General features: G+C 44.5%; 1 protein-coding gene across 2 annotated transcripts in view; it reads right to left on the bottom strand.

Moving 5' to 3' along the window:
* Positions 1-44: 44 nt before the first annotated feature.
* The window catches only part of LOC103374776 (uncharacterized), a 28,302-nt gene continuing 20,648 nt past the window's right edge, over positions 45-7,698 (bottom strand). For both annotated transcript variants that reach the window (XM_008304923.1, XM_008304924.1), the window contains exons 10-13: positions 4,749-4,816; positions 3,517-3,562; positions 1,059-1,266; positions 45-493 (exon numbers count right to left, since the gene is read on the bottom strand). In XM_008304923.1, coding sequence (XP_008303145.1) covers positions 349-493; positions 1,059-1,266; positions 3,517-3,562; positions 4,749-4,816 — 467 coding nt within the window. In that variant the 3' untranslated portion in view covers positions 45-348. The remainder of the gene's footprint in view (positions 494-1,058; positions 1,267-3,516; positions 3,563-4,748; positions 4,817-7,698) is intronic.

Genomic DNA, 7,698 nt, shown 5'->3' with positions numbered 1-7,698 from the left:
TGACAGGATTGAATAAAAAAGTCCAGAAACTACTCAGGGTTCAACGCGTTAGGCTGAAAAATGAATAAAAGTCGACCTTAACCCTGCACCTGAAGGCGTGCGCTCTCTCTCTCTCTCACGGTTGGGATGAGTCTGATAAAACTCTGGAACATGGCAGCTAAATAAAAAGGTGGGATGCTAGCATCCAGTTAGCCGGCTTCTCTCCCACACACTCCAACTTAATGAGCCAAGGTGAGGTCACCACCGACTCCACAAAACCCCCTCCCTCCCTCTCTGGATTTATCAAAACTCCCTGAAGGCAAAACCTCAGGCAGACCTTAGAAGACTCGACGGTCTGAGGAAAGGCAGCTACGGTAGAAAAACAGTGCCTCCGTCAGTCAGCTCACCTTCTACGATGATGGACTCGGCGGTGGAGGGAGCGAGGGAAATGGCGTCTTCATTGCAGCGTTTGGAGCGGAGAGCATCGGTCTCATCCATCTCCCCGGGGAGGGATCTGAGGGAAGACAACCACAGGTCCAAGGTGGCATACATGCTGAAACTGATAAAAACTTAACCCCACCAAAGACACCGAGAGGCCAGCAGGTCCATTTACAAATCCAGGGCAGCACAGATATACATTTAAAGAAGCCAGACAATTTTTCTGTCCCTCTCCGTCTCCACTTACTGTTGCCCATCTATGACTCCCTTTCTTCTGCTCTGGTTTCCACCTTCCCTCTGCCTCTGCCTCTCTCTCCCACTGCCTCCCCATCTCCCTACGCAACGTCTTTCTTTGCCATGCAGCAGGAAAGCAGTCTAGACAGTTTCAAAGGCTGCATTATTCGAACAGACAGCTTGCCTTTGCGTGTCAACTATAAATACACATCTCACGGTGGCATAGAGAAGATAGTACTTGAGCTCAAAAGACAGGAATCTAAAAATATTCAGCATCTACATACAGCAGATCCTGCAAACACCTACGGCATTATAGATTTGAGATTTCTGTGGTGTTTTTTTTTTTTTGCTTCTGCCGTTCAGAAGCAAACTTTTAAAAATGAGAGGTGGTAGTTCGAGCGACTCACCCTGAGCTACTGTTGTGATGGAGGCTGTGGCCAAGGCTGGAGGCGGGGGCTGCGCTGGAGCTGCTGGTTTGGGCGGCAGTTGGCTGAGTGCTGGATCCCCACGAACTAACGGTCATGCCTGGGGGACTGAGGAAACCTCGGTGGCCATCCAGGGCCTGAGAAGCGGCTGGGCCGGCCTGATCCCGCTCCCTGTCCCGGTCTCTTAGCGCTGGGAAAGAAAGACGAGAGACAGGTGAAGGGAGGCAGTGAGAGGACGGACGTGAGGACCAACGAGTAGAGGAGGAGAAGGATGACCAGAGCAGCGGACACGTAGGCGAGCCGTCCCGTCCGACTCGACCCAAGTGTGTCTTCAGCCAGGATCGGGGCGGCGAGCGTAAGAATCGGCAGGTGATGACGTCGCGGTGCATCAACACCCTCACGCCGAGCCGTCCGGACAGACCCCGCGACGAGGCAGAAGAAGACGGGCAGGACGGTTTGACAGTTCTGGAGCGGGTTTTGGAGGCCACCATGGTCTGGCCAGCACTGAGCTCCATCGTAAATATCTCAAACTCAGACTAGTCTAACAATCCAAAGCTCTGCAGTGTCCAGTTGCTTCACTGGTGTCAACAATGAGAAGCAGGCGACGACACAGACCCTGGTTTTATATGCGACCCTCCCCACCACAAATTCACTTCCAAGGTCTTCTAGTACCTTCTAGAAAGATGCACACCCTTCTCGCACATTTGCTTTTCCTCAATTTGCTTCCCGACCCCCCGCACGAGCTACTGATTGGCCGGCGCGCGCCATGAGGAGAGTCAGGTGTGGCTGACAGGATTCCAGCTGTTCAGAGGAGAAAAACAACTGCTACAGGAGATTAAGTTAAGCTGCTGCTGCAGCCGCTCGCATCTCCTCTGGGTTTAATCGCATGCAACAAGACCTGCTGAATGTTAAATTAGCACTCAGTGAACTCTCCTTCTGCTGATGATAATGAATGAAAGCACATGTATCCTGAGGCTAATCAATATTATAGGATAACTTTGGTGACCACATTGACCCACAATGAGTCGATCCTACTCACTAGAACTGTCTGTGGATCTACATTTAGATTTAGTTTATTAATCTGTGCCACAGAGCTCCATTGTTTACACTTTAACTACTTTCCAGAGTTGTGAAAGTGGTTGTTGTTCATAGTTTTGTCGGAGCTATAAAACTAGCGTGTTTGAAAGTCATATGAGTGCCGAAACGGCATCATTTATCAGGGAAAGAATCCATAAAAACAGCAAGAACATTGGGATTTTCAACTCTTCAACAGTCTTTGAACTAATTATGTACGACTTTGGGGTTTCGTCTGATAAATTTGACCTTAAAAATCAGGATATTTCATTCATATTTCTTTAATTTACATGTTCCGTTTAAAAATTTGCCACAAATAAACAGTTTGCAGGAACCGGATTCTGCAAAAAAACAACAAAACAAAACTGTTCTTCTTGGTGCAACCGTGACCGACACTTGTACCAATGTTGTACACTTCGATTGCAGGTTTTCTCAATTTTTGTAAAATTAAAAACATCAAAGAAATTCCTCTCTTTTTATTATTTACGGAACTATAACTGTGTCATGCTGCATATAAGACATTTATAAGTTCTCTCTCCTTCTAGCCACGGCTGTGCTGCTTCCACAGAGGTGCAGGACTTTATATTGCAATAAAAAATAAACCCAACAGTGAGTACAAATGCGACAAAAAAACATCCAGAAACTGCTTTGTGTTCAGAGAGGTAAACGAGCTACAGTGCTTTTGCTTTTCATAACGAGGAAACGTGTGATCCGGTGCAGTGATGTGGTTTTAATAGCTTGTGGACAAAAATGGAGCTCAGAAAAATAAACAAAATCTGATTTAGTAAATACTCGTTAGTAGGATCAAATGAATGACCTTTAATCTAACACTTTATAATAATAATAATAATAATAATAATAGAGAGAGTGATGAACAATCATTAAAAACAGCATTTTGTAAAAATCTTCAGTCCAGATATGAACTCTGGTTACATATTGTGTGTGCAACATTTCTAAATCTGAGTTTGGAGGCAAAGTAAGCCAGCAGTAAATCATCTGACTGTTCTTAACAGTGGCTAATCATCACCTTTGCCTGCTGACTGCTGGAGGCCAATTTTCCCCTTTTATGCTCAGTGTGTACGTGGACAACACCTCAGTGACCCACAATCCACACACACACACACACACACACACACACACACATATATATATATATATATACAGCAACACAAACAAATAGGATGAGTTCATATATCATCAGGATTCATCCTTTTAATCCTCTGCAAACCACCAGAGTAGCAGCCAGGATTTTAATTAGACATAAGGGGACTAAAGCCACCTTCTAATCCATCGATGCATCCCCTATAGTTCAGCCGGTTCTGTGTCTGTGGGCTTTATGAGATGTGGACCTAAATGTTGTGCTTACCAAGGTTAGGAGATCCTGACGAGCCAGGCCTCTGCAGGGAATCTCTCTGTGTGGAGAAAATAAAGAAAGACAGCATTTTTGTTTTGTTTTATTTCTCATCCAAGGCTGAAGCTTTTATCGACTGAGTGACACATGATGAAGCTGCACGCTGCTCATGTCCTGTCTTTACAGGACGAGATGCTCCCACGGCCGAGGACTTTGCTTAACAAGCAGAGTCGGTCTCAGGCAGATTGGTGACAGAGCGAACGGAGGCATGTAGCTCACACAGCTCACAGCTCACTGCCAAATGTGGGTTTATGGTCGTCTGCTGGGAGGACGCAGAGACTCTGATGTTACTTTACTGTGTTTATATTCACCTCCTCATAACTCTAAATCTGCACGTCATAAAGCATGTGTAACGTTTTATTTTAATGTGCATGTGAGATGTTTCGCTTTTATGTCCAACATTGTAAATGTAATGGTTAAAACTTCATGTTTCAGGTGCAGTAGTTCATTATCATGTGTGATATTACCTCAGTATGACTGCCAATATTACCTTTTATTGTTCTATTCTAGCTTACTTAATGTACATCAGTAATGTATTATTCTTGTAAATAAATAAATACAAATATTTTACTTTAATAATGGAAATAGTCGAACAAAAAGGGAAATAATCAATGACAAATATTTGAATTCTGTGCTTCAGATTTGAGTAAATGTGCACGAGAAAGAGCAAATAGACTTAAAAAATGAGGCCTTGTTTTTCTTTTCTAAAAATCCTCCATGTGTATTTTGTTTTTCTACTTTTTAGGCACCGCATTTCTTATCTTGTGAATTTTCTAGAGGTCGTATCTGGCACAAGAATTTCCTTTGGGATTAATAAAGTTTTATCTTATCTTATTGCAAAATCGTTTTCTTCCTTTTCTATGTTTTTATTTTAATACAAAATGAATAGAAAAATGCAAAACAAACTGTGTTAAAGTGCATCACACATGCATTTACTGCTGCAATAAGTAGACTTAAAATTCAACATTTACAGTAAACTCCACGCTGACAAACAACACACGTCACGCTCATAAAACCGTAGTTTGCATTAATGTCTCCTCTGTGTTCTCCTGTTTTACATTCAGTAATGTCTGAACATGCATGTGTGCATACGACTCAACCTAACGAACATAATGGAGGTTAAGTTCTGCAGCGTGACCTGCTGCAGCCCGAGTCCTTGTTTTTCTGTGCTCCGGTCTGGTGTTTACCTTGTTCTTGCTGCTGGTGCACTCCCCCAGCAGAGACTTGCAGCTCTTGTGAACGTTCACAGCACAATCTGAAAAACAGCAGGACAGGAACTCAACATTAGTCTCGCTGGCCCAGTTGTAAACAGCACACAAAGGCAGCAGTGATGGATTTGGGCTTGAGAATGTAGATGTGATAAAAAAAAAAAAAAATATTAAAACCAATTCAGCAGCTCATGAAGACAAAGTTAAAAGATTCAGAAGCCTGGAGGGATGGGGGGTTTTTCTCAGCCAAGTGTTTGTTTTCAGACGAGTGTTCTCATCGTAAATTGAAAGAATCACTTAAGGCTGCGTTAGCGCGGTGCAGCGGTAACTCCGCCGTGGCTTCTGTTTGTTTACGTGATACGGAGCCGTGCTGCAGGCAGGTTCACAAACCCAGGTTTAGATGAAATGACTGATTGCATCTCTGCTGATTAGCACAGATACAAATCAGGGCTGTTATGGAAAGACACACTGCTGCTGCTACTACTGCAGCATGTTCCCTGTCCTCCCTCCCGTCCCCCCATGTTCTCCTCAGTTACTGGAAAGACCGAACACTGGTAACAACAAATCAATTCAATCTCGCTGCCCGGCTGAATACTGTATAAGGGAAGCAACAGAAGCCTTTCTCCGGGGACTCGGCTCGCCAAACAAATTAAGTAATCAATATGCAAAGTGCGATTTCCAAACCCAGCCAGGTACGACCAGCCCGACGTGGGCAAGAAACACAAAAACAGAAACGCATGGACACACAGTAAACCAAGAGCTGCTTCAGGGTGAAACCTTTTAGTGAGTGGATCAAGTAGGTCACAAAAGAAAGAAACCAGAGGAGTCAAACTGCTGCCTGATGTTCAACCGGGTTTTCATTATTTATCGTTTACCAGTTAACTTGCATTTTCCTACATCCCATTATTTTTCCTTTAAACAAACCTGCCTTTAAACTATTACTCGGAAAGAAAGTTTAAAAACCCTCTTTCTGCAACGTGGTGCTAAACGAAGCCGCGTGGTGATTGTTTAAATCAGGTTGTGTTGACAAAAGGTGACACTCCCGTCCTGCCAGCAGCACAATGTAAACATGAGTCATGCCAGCAGCTTCCACTAACTGCTGTACGGCCGACTGTAAAGGCTTCTATTGCCTGCTGCCCTTCTGTTGCGCCGACACAATGGAGACAATGACGGATGCCAAGTACATTAAAAAGCATGAAGCAGTGAGACAGACGATCATTTGTGCGCACGCCACTGGGTGAGGCCGTAAAGAATAAATCCATCCTCGCATCAGATAGCGTTCGTGTAATCCCTCTTCATTTAGCCTTTTTACCCTTTAGGTTCAGCTCGGACTACTTTTACTCCATTATTTCCACTTCATCCACAGTCTCTAACCCCTCCTCCTCCTCCGATGTCGCTCTCTCTGGTAATAAATGAACAATTGCTGGCCGAGCTGAAGGAAAAGAAAACAGAAACTGGCTTCTGAGTAATCTTCAGCAGCAGCAGCAGTGCCCCCGTTGGAGTCCAGCGACGGATGCAAATACAGACGAGTGCAAATGTTGCTTCAGATCAGATATAGTCCTCTATGAAATATCGTTTTGTTTTTACCTTGAGAGGGAAAAAAGTCAGTCAACAGAAGCAGCCAAACCCACAGATAATATTTAACCTCTGTGCCAGCCCGGCTGCTTTAGACAAGAGAAAAACATACCGTGTAGTGAAGTCTACGGGGCCTCTGGTACGTAACCTACTAACCGTCCTCAACAAAGCTCAAACACACTGATTGGGCAAAGCTGGGAAAAGTACAGCTCAGAACAGGAAAAGATAAGCAGACCTATTAGGTAGGCAGATCTAGATGGAGTAGAAAGCCGTGTCATCGCAATAGCATCACTTTGAGGAGCCTATGAGTAAGGCCTTTCTGTTTAGGAATGCGTAGTAGAGGTGAATAACTGCATATAAAAGACTTTTAGCAGAGTGAAAGCACAAAAATTAAGACCGAGATAAGCGAGAACGCCACGTTTACTGAAGCTTATCAGTGCTCGCAGCAGCTCCAGGCCACCCCGGCAGCAGCACGGCGTGCGAAATGCACCGACGGGTCAGGTGGACGTGGTGGGCGAGCGTCGAGCAACGTGACGAGTCGCTCAGTCATGTCAGCAGCTGATCCACGGGACGCTCAGCTCTCATCAAAACCGGCACCACACCCAACATCTGCTGACTGGTAAATACCCCGACACGAAGGAAGTACACTTGTGGTGCGCGGCTCACGCTTCAGTGAGTCACTCGGTGAAGTAGAAATGAAAACTAGCTGAGATCACCTGAGCCGCTCGCTCTGCAGACAGCCTGCTATCTACTGGGATGGACGGCTGGAAGCAGGAGAGGTCAAGATAGGGATGGGTGTGTGCTTCTTTCAGGGAAACGTTACCTCATGCAGCAGATAAATTAAAAGCAGCTTTTATCTTATAGTCTGTGCACGCAGTCAAATTCAAGACAGTGTGTGGAAAAGTTTCCATGACAGGATAAGTGTTGTTACGGTAACTAGGAGGGAGGGGTGCATGTTTTACATTTAATGCACAGAAAAATATGCAAAAATATGTAAACCTGTGTGAAAGCAACACTTATGCCACGTTATTATGCTAGTGTAAGAGTGCAGTCCTTCTATTGGTCAGTGCATCTGAAGTCCTCTTTTTACATATATAAGCAAGCAGCATGCCCCGTTTGTCAACCTCCAGGACTCTCCAAATCATCGTTTTTGATAAAGTTGTGCCAGCATTTGGGGTGAAACTAACTTTGAGGGAGAATTTACTCATTAAAAAATAAAATAAAGCAACAAACACCGTCATCAGTTCAAAGAAAAACCAGCTGCTGCCACAAATAGCTTCACAGAGCAACCAGATAAAAAGCCTAAAAGAGGTCACAGCAGCTGTTTTATAGGTATTACAGTCTGACATCACCG

The sequence above is a fragment of the Stegastes partitus genome, unplaced genomic scaffold (assembly GCF_000690725.1).
Source record: "Stegastes partitus isolate 25-593 unplaced genomic scaffold, Stegastes_partitus-1.0.2 Scaffold2352, whole genome shotgun sequence".
Lineage (NCBI taxonomy): Eukaryota > Metazoa > Chordata > Actinopteri > Pomacentridae > Stegastes > Stegastes partitus.
Note: the sequence above shows the minus strand (reverse complement) of the source record. Positions and strands in the feature narration are given on the sequence as shown.